The sequence below is a fragment of the Silene latifolia genome, chromosome 5 (assembly GCF_048544455.1).
Source record: "Silene latifolia isolate original U9 population chromosome 5, ASM4854445v1, whole genome shotgun sequence".
Taxonomy (NCBI): Eukaryota; Viridiplantae; Streptophyta; class Magnoliopsida; order Caryophyllales; family Caryophyllaceae; genus Silene; species Silene latifolia.
This window is the reverse complement of record NC_133530.1, coordinates 12,204,710-12,226,146: the sequence shown is the minus strand read 5'-3', so window position 1 is coordinate 12,226,146 and position 21,437 is coordinate 12,204,710. Positions and strand designations below refer to the sequence as shown.

The 21,437-nt window shown below is 37.0% G+C and overlaps 1 protein-coding gene across 1 annotated transcript; it reads left to right on the top strand.

The window, feature by feature from the left end:
* Positions 1–500: 500 nt before the first annotated feature.
* Positions 501–9,677, top strand: LOC141656726 (CLP protease regulatory subunit CLPX1, mitochondrial). The gene is made up of 14 exons (XM_074463735.1): positions 501–1,494; positions 2,361–2,419; positions 3,321–3,418; positions 3,605–3,684; positions 4,707–4,757; positions 6,819–6,893; positions 6,979–7,056; positions 7,416–7,472; positions 7,804–7,874; positions 7,974–8,073; positions 8,243–8,347; positions 8,536–8,598; positions 9,049–9,171; positions 9,265–9,677. Exons 1-14 carry the CDS (start codon positions 925–927, stop codon positions 9,478–9,480), a joined length of 1,746 nt encoding a protein of 581 aa, XP_074319836.1. The 5' UTR covers positions 501–924; the 3' UTR covers positions 9,481–9,677.
* The last annotated feature ends 11,760 nt before the right edge of the window (positions 9,678–21,437 follow it).

Genomic DNA, 21,437 nt, shown 5'->3' with positions numbered 1-21,437 from the left:
TTAAAAAATCAACAACGCCACTCAATATACATTATTTCAAATTAAAACAACTTATTACTCAGTGCTATAAAGTAACTAAGTGACATAAACATTTTATTCGGTTAATCTTCTTTAAAACGGTTATATCACTGTTAAGTGTAAAACAGGTTAAATAATATCCCAAATAGATAGATTGGACAAGAAGTTTTTCATTTACTAGACATTCCGCCTTTTGTCTATCAATATATTTGATGACGCATTTTAATGTTTAAGACGGACATGGTTTGCTTAAAACTATATCGATCTACTAATATGATTATGACCCTCTTCTTTCCGGCCTAATTTAAGCTTTTATTCATCTCAGCTTATTTCATCTCTATCTATCTCCGTAAATTTCACTTTAGTTCAGCTTCATTCAACTCACTTTGCTCAAATCCATTCAGCTTAAAAAAACAAAATCTACGTTTACATATTTTTCACTCTAAATTGGTATAAAACCGCCTTAACTAACTTATCTAGGAGAGAGACATCTAGAGACTAGAGAGTATGTTGTTTTGTTGTTGTGTGTCTTCATCTTCTTGGTGCGTGTAAATATCTCTCATTTCTATCATCTAATCCATAATTTTCTCTCTTAATATTCACAATTTACGTTTTTGATTCCCCTAATAAAACCATAAAATATTCATTCAATAACTGCCAATTTCCTTTCCACCCATCAATTTTATCTCACAATTTTCATCCATTACTTCTCTTTAATATCTCTCTATAATTCCTGCGGTTTTCATTACTTTTCTGGAAAATCTAACTCCTACCCATTTCAATTCACCCCCAAATCTACAAAACCCATGTTTTAATTTCCCTAATTTCACCTTCTATTACTGTAATTAAATCAATCTCTCTTCTTTGTTTTTGTGTATTTTTAATTAGATTAATAAGAACATAATTATGGCAGCAGCAGCTATAAGATCGAAATCAACAAAAGAGGTAGCAATATTAACAGGATATCAATTTAGATACTTTGTTAAAAATCATATGCATATTGGTCGTAGTATGTCTAGTTCTTACAGTGCACAAAATGGTAAAAAACAAGATGGTAATTTTCTAGGTTCACCTTATCATGTTACTTCCTTTAAGAGAATTTCACTTGGTGGTGAATTTGTTGATCAAGCTTCTAAATTTGTGAGATTGAGTGGTAAAAGTAATGTTTTGAGCTGTTCTGGTGATCCACCTGAGGTGTGGCAGCCACCAAATGATGGGGTGATGGTTAGGTCTGGTGTTAATTCGGGTCGTGGTGGTGGTGGTGGAGGTGGCGGTGGAGGAGGAGGTGGAGGAGGTGGTGGTGTTGGTGGAAATGGGGGAGGGGCGAATTCGGGTTCGGGTGGTGGAGGCGGGTTTGGATCCAATTCTAAGGATGGGAATTGGGGTGGGTCAAGTTTGGGTGGTAGTTTTCCTACTCCTAAAGAGATCTGTAAAGGGCTTGATAAGTTTGTGATTGGGCAAGAGAAAGCTAAGAAGGTATTCTCTTTGATAGCCATTTTAGTTGACTTATCGAGTTTTGAGTTCGTAATTTGTGTTGTTCGCTTGAGTTTTGATTCCATTAGTGTAATGGATTAGACTTTGGAATTGCATTTTAGTTGGTTTAGTTCAATTTTGAGTTGGTGATGTGTTTCATTAAGAGAGTGATTTTTACTAGTAGGTACTCCCGCCGTCTCGATCATTTGTTTAACTTTTTTATTCTTTGTGAAAAATATTTCAATCAAAGGCAAACAAATGTTTAGGACGGAGGGTGATTATGGTTTGCCTTTGATAGTTTTTTTAGGTTGATATTTGACATTGTGACATGTTTGATCATGATTGTGATGTCAATGTGTAGATATGTAACTTCAATGCTTTGTAATTATATACTGCTGCTGAATGCTGATATTGAGTTTTGAGAGTGTTCTGGGTAGGAATGTTATGTTAGTGAGTCGTAGCCTCGGAGGTAGATTCCTCCTTTTGCTCCTCAGTGTACGGGTATCAGCAGCCGTTTCCAGCTGTTGTTCCCCTCTCAAGGGCATGTCTCACTTGTGTGAAGAGCCTAAATCTTATGTATTGTTTGTGTAATTATAAGGATAGTGGTTGGTCTCACATGTATTCTTGATGTTGTGGACATGCAACATGGATAGTTAAAACTTAAAAGTCATTCTTGTATGAGGTGTTGCCATGTAGAAAGGCTTCAACTTCTATTGTGTGTGTTATAATTTCACATGCAGATAGAAAAGATACTTCATCATTGTTGTGTTGTGAATTAGGTTTATGTGCTGCGGATGTTATTTGGCTTCCACAATTTTCTACTTACTTGGCGCTGGTCCCTTTCTAATTTTTTTTTGTGTTGTGTGCAGGTGTTATCCGTTGCCGTCTACAATCACTATAAAAGAATCTATATTGAGTCCTTGCAGAGGTTGGTGATTTCCTTTTGTTTTCATTGAACTTGTAGATCTTAGGAACACAATCTGAATCAATAATTTGGGGAGGCTTCAAATGTCCCTTTTTTTGGACTTGTTTTGTTTCTTATACAAATTATGTATCATGTTTTAGAATTTTGCTCTACTTCAGTGTTGGGACAATATCGCTATTATTTGTTTTGGTAGGTAAAATGCAACGCGTTTATACCGTTATTATGTAATGCTATTGAACAATAGTGCAATGAATGTTTCTGTTATCAAGTGCCGCAGAAGGTGGATGACTCTAGGAAGATATAACCTTAATTGTGCATACAATGAACAAGATAACAGACTAGTTTCTTAATCCAAGACATGTGAGATGTATCACATGTATATACTGCACCAACTTACTGGGAATAAAAAGAAATGCACCTATATCTTTTTTTTAGTCGCAATGGCAAAATTGTTGTTGAGCCCTAATTTTTGAGGTGTAGATAAATGTTACTGAAATATCGCATGCTTATATGCTGTAATCTATGTATGAGTTGAGGTGGGTTCTGTCAAATCTATATATAAGCTGTGTGAGGATGGTATGCTTGAGAATCTGTTGTTGGAAGATGAAGAATACCATTTTATAGGATGATTGAGTTGTTACTTCGTTGTCTTAGTTTACACTGCTTGCTAAAAATATATTTTGTGGGCAAATACAATTCTTTATAGCATTAAACCTGATATTGATCACGATAGACAGCAAGTTTAATGGTTGGTTGTTTTACTAGGAGTCTAAGACCATGTTTTGGGTATTGCTTGTATATTATATTTATTTGATGCCACGCGATATGTCAGTTTAATTTTGGATCCATCTTTGAATAATTTGCTGATATAAGCTAATTTGTTTGATGAAATATGGTAAGCTAGGCAATCAGTGGAGTCATCTACTGCCAATTCGGACCCTATTGATGAACACGTGGAGCTTGAGAAAAGCAATATCCTTGTAATGGGGCCTACAGGGTCAGGTAATGTGTTGTATTGTTACTGCTCCGATAAGATTCCTTCTAGCTGTGAGTGTTGGTTAACCTTTATTGATGAACTCTGTTTCTGCTTAATATAGTTTGTATGTGTTCATGCCCCCTTTATGGGCCTCTATAGGATCATTTGTGTCTCTTCTCATTGGCTCGCTTTTAATGCTTTCTCAAGGACAGGGAAGACATTACTGGCAAAGACACTTGCAAGGTTGGTGAATGTACCCTTTGTAATTGCAGATGCAACCACATTAACTCAGGTATATAGCGGTATCTAACTATTCTATGGTTGTCTTACCGGATTTTAGTTTCCTGTAAATTCTGCACTGTGTTTGTTACCTATTACGAATGTTAGGCTATTTTTTAGAGCTATTTTTTAGAAAAGAGTGATGGACCCAATTGTTTGCACAACTAATAGTTGTGGAAGGTATATATATCTGTTATACACTTTATACGAAATTGAGAAGGCTTCGAATAAAATCAAGTCCATCATGCAAATGAAGCAAAATTATTTTTGAATAAAATTATGGCTAATGGGTTCATCTCTTGCCTGTCACATAACCTATCATTGAATCACATTGAATCATGGGCACGAAGGATGCATAATCAAGTTGTTTGACTTTATAACTTTGGAGAGAATATTTGGGTAGCTAAATCAATGATTTATAAGCTGCATTTTTAGCTTGGGAGTATGTACATAAGCGCCTTTCTCATAAGAGATCAGTTTTTATTTAAACCTTCTACTGGGGATGCTTCTTGTTGTTGTCTTCAACTAAGTTTAGACATGATTGGCAGTTTTAGTGAGATGCTGGCAAACTGCAACTTTTTGCCATGGAGATAATTCCAAATAGACATTTAGTTATTCAGTTAACTGCGTCGAAATTAGGACTCTTTATTAGTTTTAGAATTGTGTGGACTTGTCTTCCTTGATCTGGATGTGAACGAGTCAAATTTTGATTTCTGAGTCACTTGTATGTAATATTTTGTCTGTGGCTAGTTATACCTACCCTTGGCTGGTTTACTTTTGACCAAACTCTAACCTGGCTAGCACAGTACCATTTAACATTTTGGGCCTCGGGCTTTGGAATGATTTATTGTTTGGTTTGCTTTCAGAGTTAGTCAATGGAATCAATAATGTCACTCTTTTCTCTTAGGGGTCAACTTTTTTATCCACCAATGAACCTATGTTTTCTCACTTGGTCTTTATTTTTTTTGTCAACTCTATTCTGATTGTAAAATTGTATTATTTGTTATACTTAATTGTTTCTGTCCCTTCCTACAGGCTGGATATGTTGGAGAAGATGTAGAATCTATTCTGTACAAGCTCCTTACGGTATCTTCAGAATTTGTTTCCTCATTTCCTTGCTAAATACTCCCTCCGATCCAGACAGATGTAAACATAAGCAAAAAATGGTTATTTAAAAAAATGTGGAAAAATGAGGGGTAAAGTAGGAAATATTGATTGGGGCCACATGAGTTTAGGTGGATTAAATAAGTAGTTGGTGAGTGTGTGAGTGGATGGTAAAATTGTAAATAGGTAGTGATGTAAGGGTAATTTAGTTATTTTTCATGCCAAGTATGGTATGTTACCATTGGTGTGGTTCATCCATTTTAGGTAAGTGTTACCATCGTCTGGATCGGAGGTCTTAGTTTTATTTGGTTGAACTTTAAATATTTGCCAAAGGGTCCTTGACGTTTACTTCACTACCAACCCAGTGTACTTTCTACCATTGGGCTTAGCAATTCATATATAAATTTGATCTGAGCGGTTTGGTGGGTGGATACATGTTTCAGTTTCCTGCAAATGAATATGTCGTCGTTGCATTTTGATAGTTGGCTCATGCTCTTCTGTGAAAGAAATGTCAAGTGTATCTATTTTGCTTGAACTCTTAATATAATTACTTAGGGAAACTGAAAAGGTTGCAAGGGGTAGAGGAAGACCCAAAAAAGCTTGGGTAGTAGGAGTGGAGCCGAGCTGAGCTGGGCGCAAGCCTAGGGCTGCTCGGCTCAAGCTCGAATATTCAAAGTGTGGCTCAGTTTCCTGCAAATGAATATGTCGTCGTTGCATTTTGATAGTTGGCTCATGTTCTTCTGTGAAAGAAATGTCAAGTGTATCTATTTTGCTTGAACTCTTAATATAATTACTTAGGAAACTGAAAAGGTTGCAAGGGGTAGAGGAAGACCCAAAAAAAGCTTGGGTAAAGGTAGGGGTGGAGCCGAGCTGGGCGCAAGCCTAGGTCTGCTCGGCTCAAGCTCGAATATTCGAAGTGTGGCTTCAGAGTATAGAAAAAGGCTCGCGGCTCGAGTTGAGCTCGACTCAAGCCAGCTAAACATTTAAGTAATTCCAAAATTGCTTATAGTAGGGTACTAGGGTTTAACCGCTGGTCATTTTTTTGGAATAAGAAATTAGAATTAACTCTCCCTCTTTATCATGCTGATAATTTAGTGTAATATGTTATTTATCTTATTGAATTGGGATCTTAAGATGCCATTATACTAAATGTGGCTATGCATTGGTCCCGAGACCCAAGTTTTTTTGTTAGATTTTTTTATTTTCATGAATTAAATGTAAGTATACTTATTTAAAAAAAAATAGTAAAAAAGCAAATTATAGTATTAAAAAAATATGGAGGTGCTCGCGAGCTTTTTGAGCCAAACTTGGCCTTGCTCGACTTGACTCGCAAAGGACCTGAGCCGAACTCGAGCTTGAGTTGAGCTTTGACCGAGTCGATCTCGAGTTGCTCGCGAGCTGTTTCGTCTCATTATCACCGCTAGGTAAAGGTGAGTGAAAATGATTTTTTTCCCTAATATTTTCTATTAGTTAAACTACTTATTTATTTTTTAAAATATTATTTGTTTACTTTTTAGATTTGTAAAACATTCGACTTAAAACTCCTTATTTAATCATGTTTTGTTTACTTTTTATTTTCAAACAATAATTTGTACTGTTTTTCAAAAATTATTGCTATTAATTTTTATTTTATTATCCAAGTTTATGAAAGAGAACCGAGTTTTTGATTTGTATACGTATAGATTAGCTGGATTTTTTGTATTATGTCTCCCGTCTCATTCACTTTTCACTCTTTTCTTTCTATCCCTTTGCATTTTTAGCTCTGCAATAGTTCAAAAGGATGATTCTCATGTTCGTTGTTGTCATCGTCATAGAATTACTTCCGTTGCTAATAGAGTTGGCGTATAAGATAAGGACAATAAAATGGTGAATCAGGATCCTAGATTGAAAAGCTACAACTCCTTTTAATATGCAAGAGATGCTACAAAAGTTGAAGGACTTGGTTTTTGACTATGACCTATATAAGCATTGCCTACAAAACTATGTGAGCGTGATGATCTTTTTTGTCAGGAAATTATAGTCTGTATGGGATTCTGTCTACAGGTGGCTGATTATAATGTGACAGCTGCACAGCAAGGCATTGTATATATTGATGAAGTCGACAAAATCACCAAAAAGGTTACTCATTTCTACCTGTTATGGCGTTTTTTGCACTTTCTTTTTTGTTAACATCCGTTTGATCAAGTTAATTTTTCAATTGCAGGCTGAGAGCCTTAATATTAGTAGAGATGTATCAGGAGAGGGTGTCCAGCAAGCATTACTTAAAATGTTAGAAGGAACGGTAGGTCAATTTTTTAAAGTTACTTTTGTTTTACTTTTTGTTTTTTGTCCATGAAGTGCTGGACTTTTTTGTTCTTTAGAGCTGGAATCTGTTGTTTCGGTTTACTTTGTGGTGAGTATTAACTGTTGAGCATTTGAATTTTGAAGGGTTGTGTGAAAACAGTAAACCTCGCTGAGTATCCAATGTATTTCTGTCTTTGTATGATTCAAGCAGTTAATTACTGGTGGAATTTAGTTTATCTTTTTACTGATCACTATTTATACTTCATGTCTACTTGTCTGAGCATCTGACACACACACCTTTTTGTTTGACGGATTTGTACCATGCTTCTTTCAACTGATGTTTGCCATTTTCACCAGATTGTTAATGTCCCTGAGAAAGGAGCTCGAAAGCATCCTAGGGGTGACAACATCCAGGTATTACTTTCTGGCAATCAACAATAAGAAAATAACCCAAAATGACCATCTTAAACAAAGATCAATGTATTCTATTATTATTAGGTCTCAGTTTTGGTCACTGCCCCCAATATTGGTTGTCAGTTGTCACGGCCGAGTCTTGCTAAATGCGGCCAAGATTGTTGTAACATGCGGCCTCAGTGTTCAAAATCATTATAAAACGGATGTGTTTTGGTGTCACCGCCTTGATTTATCACAATGCATACACTCCTGGCTATCACATTTTGTTACTGGATATTTAGTCCATGTTGGCGAGTTTGATATTTTATAATTTAATGGCATTGCTCCACAGATGGACACAAAGGATATCCTTTTCATTTGCGGTGGTGCTTTCATTGATTTGGAGAAAACCATCTCAGAAAGGTTCCGTTTTAAATTGTTATTTACTTTTCTTTACATACATAATACTCGTATTAACTTTTAGATAAAGTTGACTAAGAAAACAATGCATGTTTGTTACAGACGCAATGATTCCTCCATCGGTTTTGGTGCTCCTGTACGGGCAAACATGAGAACGACTGGTCCTACTAGTGCTGTTGTAGCCTCGTCCTTGTTAGATAATGTAAGTGCGTGCTTTAGTTACTTTTCGGATGTACTGTGTGCTTTTCTTGGTCCTAGACCTACTAGTAGCTTCGTGAATGAATCCGGAGAGGCATTTAAGCTTGGTAATTGGTAGTGCTTCTTTTGATCCTGCTTGAGTTCATTTGTTTGCTTGCTTTGTATCATTCCAGGTAGAAAGTAGCGATCTTATTGCGTATGGTTTGATACCTGAATTTGTTGGAAGATTTCCTGTCCTTGTTAACTTGTCAGCCCTCACTGAAGACCAACTTGTTGAGGTAATATTAATCATTCCTTGATTTGAGGGTGCAGAACCTGTCGAACACTATCAGGTCTTGTCGTGTAAGACATTAGTTTAGTTATTTTGCGATCTATTGCAAAATCATGTACAAAGTAACGAAGGAGCCTTTGAATTAGTTTCCGTGTTTCCAATTATTTCACTGATGCAACCCTTGTGATGTCATAGGTTTTAACGGAGCCAAAGAATGCTCTAGGAAAGCAATACAAAAAGATGTTTCAGATGAATGGCGTAAGTTATTCTTCTTTCTAAAATGTTTCTGGTGTGATCAGGTTTGCCTGCTCTTTTTATTCACGAATAAGGGAGGCAATGTCGATGAAAACGGCTGGCTGTGAAATAGATTCTAATGCAAATGAAAAGGTAGTGATTTGTTACGGAACACATGATGAAGAGAAGGGGGTTCAATTTTGAGGAACAGATAAAGAACTGTACTAATGCAGTTCACTACGATCTCCATTTTTGGGGGCCAACCAAACAAATTCACCACATTTCCATTTTTAGATAAATTTGATGGATTGTAAGAGAAAAGTACTCTCCCAAAAGTGTCTAGGGCCTGCTGTTCATGCACTCGATAAAACTTATTTGTGAAAAAGTTTATAGAATGAAGTCTTGCATTTGACTTATGTTGGGTATAATGGCTGAAATGAGTTGCTGACGATTTAGTTTCATATCTTTCTCTAGGTGAAGCTGCACTTCACGGATAAGGCGTTGAGACTAATTGCGAAAAAGGCAATAAATAAAAACACCGGAGCTCGGGGTTTGCGAGCCATATTAGAGAACCTTCTGATGGAGGCCATGTATGAGGTAAACAGTTGATAAATTCTCTTTTATCTGGATGGTGTCCCTTCAGTTTTCCTTCTTTTGGGTAATGAGATATGTGTGAACTATGTAATGCAGATTCCCGACACAAGAACGGGTGACAATATCATTGACGCTGTAATTATTGACGAGGAATCAGTAGGATTGGAGGGTAAAGGGTGTGGTGGTAAAATTCTGTATGGCAAGGGAGCCCTAGACCGTTATCTTATGCAACAGTCACCAAAGGAGGCTGACGGTTCTGAAAGAGAACCTGAGGCCGAAACTGACCTTCCATCTGTGGTCGCTAGCATGTAAGATGGGTCGTGGGACCCTTTGTAGTTCTATCATTGTACAGTATCCTCTATAAATAATAAGCGCAATCATTTTTACTGTTTGGGAGATGACGGGTTGGCGAGCAGGCCAGGAAAGAAAGGAATAGGAAACACAAACAATGTTTGTATCATTTTCTGCATATTTGGGACGATTTATGAGAAAATGTTTCTGTTTGTGCATCTTTGTTCCTATACTCCCGAAGTCCCGATTTTACTTGCTTTTCTAATGCTTTGCCGTATATTGCAATGCGTGTCATTTTTTGTTCAGGTGGAATGTGTGAAATATTATTTGGATAGTGGAAGCTAGATTTACACTTTTACTCGCCATAAACAAAGAAAATTTGATCTTAAATACACTTTTTTACTCTAAAATACGGATCTTAAACCGAAAAATAAAATAAAAAAATGGGACTTTACTCAGCTTGGATCATTAACAATTGAACAAATGTTTGAAATGAGGATTTAATTAGGTAAATTCGATTACTAATAAAAGTTTTAAAATTTTCCTTGGGCAGCAGGGGCGACTGTGTTAACGCCCTACTTCCGCCATTGATTTTATCCAAAAGAAAGTATGGATTTTTTTAGGATGATTAATTCAATTGTGAATAACTGAATACTATACTATAGGATTTTAAAATTTTAGGATGTGGGTTTTGCAATTTGATGTCGTGGTATTTCTGGGTTCTCTTTGATTTCTTTCATTGATTTTTGTTTTCAGTTTTTAGAGAAGGTAACCATTATCGACTCGTAGATGGGCTGTGTCGTATAGACTGTAATTTGATAGCTTTAAGTAGACTGTTGCATCACTTTTTAGTTTAGAAGCCGATTTCTTACCTACTTTTCATACTTACTGGCAAAACTCTACTGTTGAACTGCATTCTACTGTGATGATAATACTTCGTAGACGAGAACTTAATTGTCCTAGCCTAGTTGGGATGGATTAGTGAATTAGCAGAATGGTACAACATTTCTGTATACCGGCCATTTCTTCATAGAAATCACGACTTTTGGGAACCCTTGAGACATCTCAGGGCGTGCTTGGATTTCGAATGGGGTGGTCTTAGGTTACATGACTCCCTCTTTGATTCCATTCTGTCCAATAACTCCATGTTATACCTTTTATCCCGACATTTTGAGAACCCTTGAGACAATTGGTCCATGCCAATGCAAGATGCTGCTCTTGTCAAGGAGTTAACCCAGAGATAAGGATCTATACTATCCGTTTTTTTCCTGATAAGGACCTGAACTTTAAAACTTTACAGATAAGGGTCTCCAACCCATACACCGTTACATTTTCCGTTCGTAATTTATTTTCGCAGTACGATTTTTACTCGTTACAGTACTCTTTATACTATTTTTTCCATTTCATACCCTTACCCCAAAAAAAAACTCACGAAATTCATTCTCTCAAATTCCAACAATTAAACTTATCAAATAATCAACCAAATTTCTTGACATATCAACCAAATTTCTTTGATTACAATCCTTGATTTGAATGTGAAACAATATTTTAACTTCATAGTTAGTTCATACCACAAATTATTGAACAAATTAGTATTTTTTTTCCATTTCATTTTGGTAATTATTGTGGGTTTTTGGGGTTCTATTAGGGTTGGGTTTGGTTGGTACGGTGGTTTGTGGCTGGTGGTCGGGGTGTCGTAGGGAAAGGGCCAAGTGGACGTTCGACAGAAAGACGGCGTGGCCGTCCGACGACTGAAGTCCGTGGAGGGGCTGGACGTGGCGGCTGACTGATGCGTACATTTTGTATAGACTTTTTGTACCATATTTGTACGCATCTTTATGCATTTCGTGTAGTGTTTACCTACAAATGTCCCCCGAATTGGCTACTTTGGTGTGTTTTGTATTATTTGCAGGTATGAACCGGAAAGGAGAATAATCAAGCCTAAAACATGTCCCTATGCATGCATTTAAGAGATGAGTAGAGTCGGAGCTTGGAAACAACTAATTGTGATGTGCAAAGAAGTAAGATAGCTAGGCGAGCAAAGGAAGAACTTCAAATTACTAGTGCCTACTTTGAAGAGCCATATCTCGAGTTTTACTACTGATTTTCAGGTGATTCCAATTGGAGATGAAATATTATCCTCTTAGCTTTCCAACGCCACCGAAAACGCTCTGTTTGCCCCAGTAAAGAAGAAATGGCAGCCGTTTGAAGTTCAGTGCGCGAAGCAGGAATTGTGCGCTGAAAAGTACTCCATCGAGTACTATAGTGGTCGATCGACTCCTTTTTCTACTCGGTCGAAAGTGCCTTTTTGATAAGTGTTCGATCGAGTACCTACTTAAAGTACTCGATCGAGAGGTTTTTTCTAGGATTTACTCGATCGTGGAGTTCTAAAGTCCTCGATCGAGTACTTTTCTATATGACGCAAGATTTTAATATCCCGTCATTGTATTTTTTAGAAAATAAATATCTCCCTTATATAAGGAGAGACATAATTAGGTTTAAGACTCTCTCTCCCTACTTCGATTTCCCTCTCTACTTTGAATACTCTTCTCTTCTCTTAGAACCCTAACTTGGATTTGGCTACTTGTAATCGGTATTACTGCTCTTTTCTTAATCTTAATCTTTTTTTTGCTCTTTATTATTTTCTCTCCTTTAATCTTCAATTATTATCATTAATCTCTCTTTATCTATTGTTATCATGCTTAATCTTTATTGCTTATGTATGGTTGTTGCTTGTTCAATGATAATGCGTAGCTAATTCTCCTTTGCTGAGACATAGGGGAGCCATGATTTTAAGGGAACCGTGAAATAAGTAATTAGGTTTAATACGAATTTGATCTACGTTGTTAATCGCTACATTTAACTGTTCTTGTCTAATTGAGTCGACGCAATTAGTTAATAAACCGTGGTACACCTTGACCTAGATCGGAAGATTGGAAGGAGTAAGACCTGTAGCGAACTTTAGGACACTTTAGTGAGGGCGGAAGCTAAGCTATTAGTGTCTTAGGGCGAATTGAGACCGGAAGGAGATATTCATTGCTCCGTAGATTAAACTTGCATTACCTGAGACCTTAGACTACATTACTTGAGAATCATGGTGAACCGACTGTCTTAGCTGCTTTCTCTTTACTTATTTACTCTCTACTCATTTGCTCTCTTTCTTTCTTTTGACCTTATTAGTTTAGTTCAAATACTCAAACCCCCATCTTGTGACCGTAGACAGACTGAATTAACAAGTAAATAGTGACCGCCTCCCTGTGGAGATCGACCCTACTTACTGCTGACTTCTGTTAGTAGTAATAGGTATTTATTTTTGGTACTAAACGACGGTATCACTGACCGAGAGGAAAAGTGGCAGCCAGGGCGAAAGGGGATATGATGGTGGAAGGGGCGATAACGGCAACCGGTCAGAGTCGGTAGCGGCAGCCGGTAGAGGAAGCTGGTCAGGGGTGACCATTGTCGGGGTCAATGGTGGTACAATCAATAATTTTTTGTTAATAAAAGCTTCACTTGTTCAATGTAGTACAGTACAGTAGAGAGAGAAATGAGAATAGATGAGTGGTGAAATGAGAGGGGTAAGACTGGAAAAAGTGTATTGTAATGAGTAAAAAGTGTACTACGAAAATCAACACCCTTTCCGTTAACGTTAAACATTGAGCAAGAAAATCAAATCCCTACCCTTTAAAAAGAGTAAACTTACTCAAACTGGAGCTATGAACAGTATAGCCACAAGTGCCTCTTCCACCGTTTGATCCTTCTTGAAGATCTCGTCCCTCCATTTCTCCTAAAATCACAGCCACAATCTCACCTTTTCCCTCAGCCATTTCACTCCACCACTTATTCTCATCTGTCTCTTGTTTCTCACACTGCGATTGAGTTCCCTCGGAAAAACCTAGGTATTGACTGCTAATCCCAATTTCTATTCCCTGTTGATGATTTCAAAGTTATTTCGTTCCGTTCTTGTTCCAGTTTATTGTTATGTGGTCAACGTGTTGTCTTGTTTGGTGTACTGTTACTTTCGTCTTCATAGTTGGTTTATCAATTAGGATTTGTGATTTTCTGATTTCAGATGCGGCTATGTTGTTAGATGAGCCGATTTGGGGCAACCTTCGTTTTTTTATAACTGTCATTATTGTAGTGATTATTAGTTTTGCGATCGCCGCTATATTGGTATTGTAATTATCTTCGTTGTTATCACCGTTGCTATTATTATTATGATCAGAACTGTGGATATTATCGATATTGTTTTTATTATTAGTGTAGTTAGTATTGGCATTTTTGGAAGTGTTTATGAGTGATAATATAGTTGCTATTCTGATTGATGTTAGAGTTCAAATGAAAGATGAAAAGGCTTTTAGTCGCTTGCTCATTTGGGATAGATATGTTTTTGGTGTTAAATCACAAAATTAGTAATGTAGGTTTTGGTGTTTGCCGTTCAAGCATGTTCTCTTTTGGTTTTTAGTTTGCAAGGCATATTTAGGGTTTCAATATGTTATTGCTTTGTTATTTAGTACTCTGATTACGCAAATTCCGGTGCTGGTTTTGAGTAAACATACTTGTCGTTTGTTAAAGCGGACATTTTACTTGCTGGTGGTACTTTCACGCTACTGGGTGATTATGCAGATTTATATATGTATTCATTTGTTGTGGTTTACCTGACTTTTAGGCGTCTCTGTTGATTTTGGTTGCATGTCTTGGGATTCAATGTGTATTTAGCTTCCTTATTTACGGTTTAGGGAATATGATTCCTTGTCTCAATGACTTTTTAACTGGTTTATTTGGGGAGAGTTCGTGGGGATTGTTGTTTCCATTATCGTTTATCTTTACAACATCTCTCCCCCCAGTGGCTGCTCGAAGCCTATCTGGCAAACCTTATAGTCATAGTTTTTGAAACTTTCTTGATTACCTATCAGGTAGCTAGGTTGTCTTCTAACCAGTTTCCAGCGTCTCGACACACATCCTGGGTTTGCATTTACTTCCCCTCAATGCTGGAGGCGGCACCTCAGACATACAGGTAACTTTTTGTTTGTGCTACTGTTCATGAACTGTTTACGTCTGTTTCTTTGGTTCTCAGTCTACTTTGTTTTATCCTTTTTTTTAAAACGTTAAATTTGAGTTGTCTGTGTTACTGTTTAAATCGGTTTCTTGCATTTCCAGGAACATACTTCTTCCAAAGGCTCATTAATATTTGTTTGCGGCAGTTCCGGACTTATATACTTCTATACGGTTGACTGTGCTTTGGTTGCTTTGGTTCTTTAGACAGGTAGGTTATCTCTGTTGGGGAGTTTTTTTTATATAGGTTTTGACTCTCATTTAATTAGTGAGTGACGCTCTTAATTCCCTAAGCTCCTAAGAGGTGGGCGATTATACATGCTATTTATTATTGTTTCTTAAGTAATTTTGTTGTAGGCTATTTTTATGTCGGGTTAAAGGGCCGAGTTGTCTGTATTCCTCAAGAGATGGTAATGGGTTGTTGGTAGATTTGTTTTTTGGTTAATGTTGTCTTTCTCGCTGAATATCAACGGGGTTGGGTTACCATTTAATTAGAGGGAAATTTTCCTATAACTCCTAAGAAGTGAGCGATTTACCAGCTTATTTATTGTTGTCTTACAGGACTATCGATGCTATCTGCTGAGGCTTGAGTTGTTGTACCGGGGCTGAGGTCGCTACTGCTAGGTATGGCAATTGGGGGTGTCTGGGATTGGAATTGTTTTCTGCTTATACGCGAACTTGTGCTTTAATAAGCTTAACATTATTGTCCTTCCTGTTCAGCTCTCATATTTGCGCTGTTTTAATTGCGATAACAGGTCTTGGGGGTGGAGAGCCCGAAGGAAGATAGTTCATCACCGGTTGATGCTTTGGGCACGGGACAAACTGCCTGCTGTTAGTTTATCTGTGGAATGGGTCCGCTGCAAGTACGGTTTTAGATTACAACATCTATAATTGTCTGTTAATTTTTTACTCTTCACATTTATTTAATCCATTTCAACTGGGTTTGGGGATGATTTTATTGCCATCTGTTTATAAGTGCGATAGTAGGTTCTTGGGGTGGAGAAGTCAAATGACAGGACCGCCCTAAATTGTTTGTTCCTCGAACTAACAATTCCCTGCTTGTCCCTATATTCCCTGCTCTTATTAGTGCTTATATATGGGGTTTTTGGGGCTGTTGTTGCAGTTGTTAGTGCTAATGACAACCACCCTAAGTTGTTTGTCGGAGTTCAGTTACTATGATGGCAACGAAGAGGATTTAGAAGCCGCGAAGGTTGCTTGTAAAAGTGGTGGCAATAATAGGTAGCCCCTAAGGACGGTGAACACTACGTTTCCTTAACTTTGATTGAGTTTATGTGAGAATTCTTTAATTTATTTATGTTTTTTGGGCTGCCATAGAAGTGGAGATGAGCAAGCCAATGGAGCAGGGAGTCATCAATTTGAGCGCATTTATAACGAATTGGTCTGAATCGATACGTAAATGAATCGTAAAATGTTGCGTATCGCGATTCATAGGCGGTTGGACTGGAATTTTTTGTTTATCCTTCATGTGATGTGATGTTTTTTGGGCTGCCCTGAAAATGGATACAGGCAAGCCCATGGAGCATGGAGTCATTAACTACGGAGTAGTTAGTAGGTTAAGAGATGATATTACTTCTCGACCGACCATTAACCTTTGTGGATCCCCTCAGGCCCGTTCCTAAGCTTTCCGAGACCCTAGGCGAAAGTGTAAAATGGGCCCTTAAAAAAACTTAGTAAGTCACATCATTATGTATTTATTATTATTTTATTTTTTAAAAAAGAAGAGAAAATGTTTGAAAGAATTTATAGCATTAAACAGAATCATTAAAATTTGGCTTTTTATTCGAAAAGTAAATTAAACAATCATTAAACATCAAAATAAATACTATTAGAGATTTTATTGTCAGAATAATTTTAGGAACAAAATAAACATTAATTTTTATTTTAATATACAAATGACCGGGAGGAAAGGAGTATAATAAATAAGATGAAAAAATTCGAATACAACAACTACAATAGTAACAATAATCGTAGCAAAACACTAATAATAAAACAATATTCATGGCAAAATACTAATAATCCGTGACAAAAATTTAGTAAATTGTGGTCATATACATAAAAAAAAAAAACGTACCCTTTTGCGCAAGCGTACCCCATCTTAACACCACACACTCACACACTCCCCTGGATAAAAAAATCAATGCCTCTTACGCAGGCGAAAATGCATGTCTCCCAGAGGCGCATAATTCGTTCGGATCCTCTCACATGTTGGGATACAAGAAAGTTCAAAGCGAGCTTGCACGACAAAGAATCAACATTGAATGCCTTCCATGAAACAAATATCTCACCGACTTAAGGCCTTCCATGAAACAAGAACGAATCTCTGACATGAAATCTTGCCCACTTGGTAACTCCCCATTTGGTTCATTTGGCAATTTTAGCGATGTTGGTGGAAATGGATGCCAAGGTGGGGAAGTCACGTGTTTTTTAACACACGTGTAGTTAGACTCTTACCCTGGCCAAGATGATCCTGAAATTCCATCAATCAATGTTGATTTTTGGATTGTCAAAAAGCGTACCCTTTTGTTTCAAGTTAGGATTGTTGGAAGAGATTCAAAGGACGGGAAGATCCTCTTTACCGTGTATGCTCGCTTTGATCTTTCTTGTATCCTGCCTGTGGGAATTGTGAAACCTAAAGAACTTGATACGAATATTGTTGAAACGGCTGGTCTCACCTTTGGAACATTGATTGCTGAGGATAATCAAGTGGTGGATCCGCTTTTCCTTGTTGATTCTTCTTATGCTGAAGGAGTATTGTGTTGCAATTATAAGAACAAGTTTGGAAGTCCATGCCTCTTCTTCTTTGGATTATCTCTGAAATGCATATGGTTAAGGCCACCAAAGAGTGAAAGGCTTGGTTCAATAACTCACGTGGATGGTTCAACTGATAACCGCGTTGCTGACGCACTTTCCAGATGGGGGCCTAATAACAAGATCAATGATAGTGTTGTCTTTCAGAAAGCCCGGAGTGACCCAAGATCTTTCTGTGCAATTTTTGTCGAGAAGTAAGCTCAAGCGCTGATACGGTCGTTTCTGTACCAAAAATAAAACCTAAATAAAACTAACAGAAGCTAGTGATAAGTAGGGTCGATCTCCACAGGGAGGCAAGATATCTATCTATAGTCCGTCTATCTAGGTCACAAATGTGGGTTTTGTATTTGATTTCTAAATTACTGAAGGTTTAAGGGAAAGAGAAATAAAGTAATAGCAGTAAAAGTGAGAAAATATGATAAGAGTGATCAAATAAGAGAAAGTATGCGAGGATTTCGGTTCACCATGGTAGTCTATCGACTCAGTTGCAAATAGCCTAGACAATCTACTGTGAGAAGGGCATGGGAAAGGTCCTCCCGGTCCGCTATCCACCCTAGAATTCCAATAACTTAACTTTCGTCCTCATTAAGGTAGTCTACTGTTCATAGCAGGTCTATTTATTCCAATTTTCCGATCCAGGAACAAAGTTAACCAGATTAATGTAATTTAGAGGCGTGCACTCAACTAAATAGGTGTTACAGTTATATTGCTATAGGGACAGATTCTCACATGTAAATTATCTAGCCTATTCACTACATCGTCACAATCCTATCATGGATTCCCTAATCCTAACATAAGAAAATTAGCTACTCATGTTTTTAGTGCAATTAACAATAACAACAGAAGACATGCTAATGGAAGACATAATGAAAGAACAACAGTAAAGCATAAATTAAACAAGGGCAAAAGTAATAAAGGAAGAGCAAGAAATTAATGTAAACTAAGTATTGAGATTATTAAGGAGAAAAAGAATGATTACAATCTTAAAGAATCCGGCGTAGAAAACAATCCACTAAGCAAAGTACGACATTAAGCAGTCGAGAGTAAAGAGAAGCAGTAAAAAAAGTAAAAGTAGAAGTAAAAGTGTATGTAAAAGTGTCCCCTATTAACCTAATCACGACTCCCTTATATAGGGGAGCGAAAATTAACAAAACTAAACCTATCATGGATTAAGTCAACTCGTGTAAACTAACAAACCCCTCGATCGAGTGATTTCAGACCACTCGATCGAGGTCTTCTCCAGCATTTGTACTCGATCGAGCAGTTAAGGCTCTCGATCGAGTAACTCCCAATAAGCACATTTCGATCGAGCTTTTAGAATCACTCGATCGACCTCCTGTTCCAACCAAACCACTCGATCGACTCATAATTCCACTCGATCGAGTGGATATCCAATGCAACAACCTCAAATCGTTCTTGGCAGCTTCATATGACTTCCCTCACACATCCCGAGGCACAATCTTGCTTCAATATTTCCCACTCCTTACAATGCATACTAAATGGGATGAATAAAGGCCGATTCCGCTACTTTCGGGTCCATTTCTGCAATTAAGATAAAACAAACCAAAGTAACCAATTCGGGGCATTTTGCAATACATAACGATACAAAAAGCGTAGAAATGCGTGCAAGAAGAGGCTAAAAAGTCTATATAAATTGCACGTATCAAGCGCATAACCGGAATATTGAAACTGGGAGAAGATTTAAGAGGCTCGTGAGAGTTCTTTTAATGTTTTTCGGTAATGAGCATTAATAAGTACTTCCGTTTTTCGCTTGCAACGGTCAAGAGAGACTTAGTAATTGGAATTGGAAGATATTTGTGGTGTTTTGTTATGAAAACTATCAACTTTTTTAATTTGGGAAAAGCAATTATAACTTGGTTAATTTTTAAACAGTTGAATTGATGTGCTAAACTGTTTTCTCCACTTGTTATTATACTAATGATGATGTCAAAACTTTGTACATTTTGCGTCGGTTGATTATTTCTTACTATGATGTTATAAGCAGTATTAGAAACAGTTAATTTTTAAACAGTTGAATTGATGTGCTAAACTGTTTTAAGGTTATTAGAACTCTTCTGAACCAAATAGATGACACGGTATCTTTAGTTTCGGAGGTTGATGGATTAAAGTGTGAGTGTGATGCGCTTCTCATATGGTAGTGATCCGAAAATGGTTAGCTCGATTTAGGAGAAATACTATAATTTTTATTGCTGATATTTTAATTAGGAGTTTAATAAAGGTTTCCTAAAAACCATAGAACTAGCTTATTTCCTAATTAGATTATTACTAGTTTATTTATTTCCTAGTTTCAGAATAATAGAATAAGGTAATTGTATAAGTCGGGTTTTAGGAAAATATTAACTTGTGAAGCAAGGCAGCACTAGGTCGTTTATTTTCTAGTATAAATAGAGGTCGTATGTTATTTTCACATAGATTGAGAATTAATAAAAATTGAAGCAGAAGCTTCTTCGTGTTTGCAAGTTCTGTAAACATAGGATCGACGCATTTTTGTTCCGAAACTGTTATTGTTTGATGCGTTTCAAACTCTAACCCGATTGATAGCAATAGGTCTTGCAAATATCCCATTGTTTTGATTTCTAGACAGGTTTCGAAGAAAATATCCTTCTATCATTATTGTTCTTTATTCTTTGAAACCGCTTCCGCGCAAATTTTCATATCATAAGTGGTATAAGAGTTTTGGCTCTTGATTTCCTCAAATCTAGACGGTCCTAGGCTTATCAAAACCAAGTTGTTAGTTGAATTTCTGATTGCGATTGGAGTTCAAGGGTTAAACTCGTAGAGGTAATTCGAGGGTTAATCGGTTTTGAATCTCAGGAGCATTCTAGTAACTTGTTATTCAAGGCGTGACGGTTACAAAAAAAAATATTGTTCACGAGCCGTGGTACTGTTCATCCGCAAAAAAAAAAACTGAAAAAAAAGGGAGGGCAAAAAGAAGAAGACATGTCGGGAGTATTCTCAAGTCAAAGCACTACGAGGAGAATGTTAAGTTTGATCCGACATCACCTCCTATCTTTGATGAATATGATCATGAGGAGGCGTGGGCCTTTATTGAGATTAAGGACTTGTTGAATTTTAGGATGGTTGATTTTCAAATAGAGAAGCATGATAGAAGTGTTGAGAAGTTGTTCTTTCAAGTTGAATATGTTATCAAAACGATTCATAACAATCAGGCTGATAGAGAATTTTCAAGACTTGTGCATGTAGGGAGGAGGGGTGGTAGGCACATGCAGTTATGGCACAAGAGGATGCTGAAATTAAGAGGAATGAACGAGATGAGGCTTGGCATCAAAGGCGTGTTCGTTTTTTATCCTGGCGGTTCTAAGTTACATAAATTGAGGACAATTTCTTTCAAAGGGGAGGGGATGATCCGAAAATGGTTAGCTCGATTTAGGAGAAATACTATAATTTTTATTGCTGATATTTTAATTAGTAGTTTAAAAAAGGTTTCCTAAAAACGATAGAACTAGTTTATTTCCTAATTAGATTATTTATTTCCTAGTTAACAGAATAAGGGAAGACGGTTTTAGGTAAGTTTCAGATTGTGTTTTAGGTTAGTTAGGTCAGTTTCTAACTCCTATATAAGGAGGTCTAATGTATTGTTTATCACAGATAGATTGAATATTGAATAAGAAAAGAAACAGAATTGTTGTTGCAATCGTGCTATTCGGATCGACGCGTTTCGTTCCAACCCTAGTTCTTGTTTGACGCGTTTTCAAACATTAACTCGATCAACTAGCAATAAGTCTTGCGAAATTGATCACCATTGAATGATCTATAGGTCTAGATCGGTCAAATATCTTTTTTTTTTATTATTGTGTTATTCTTGAAACCGCTTCCGCGCAAATTTTCGTATCTGGTAGATTACCCGTAGCCTTGGAGGTAATAAGGTAATGTTGTGATTGTTGACGTTACTGTGGGTCAACTTTAGCTCGTACGCCACAAATTTAAGCTTACCCTTTGTACATCTGAGGAATATAGTTTGGTATCTTACTAAGGAAAAGTGTTGCTGTCACATGTGCATGTATATGATGCGTACCGATGATGTTTGCTGTCACAGTACTACCACCATAAGTTGC

Coding starts and splice junctions, on each gene's coding strand:
- LOC141656726 (XM_074463735.1), top strand. CDS start 925: ATGGCAGCAGCAGCTATAAGATCGAAATCAACAAAAGAGGTAGCAATA. Junction 1,495..2,360: donor GGCAAGAGAAAGCTAAGAAG/GTATTCTCTTTG, acceptor TGTTGTGTGCAG/GTGTTATCCGTTGCCGTCTA. Junction 7,875..7,973: donor GAGAAAACCATCTCAGAAAG/GTTCCGTTTTAA, acceptor TGTTTGTTACAG/ACGCAATGATTCCTCCATCG.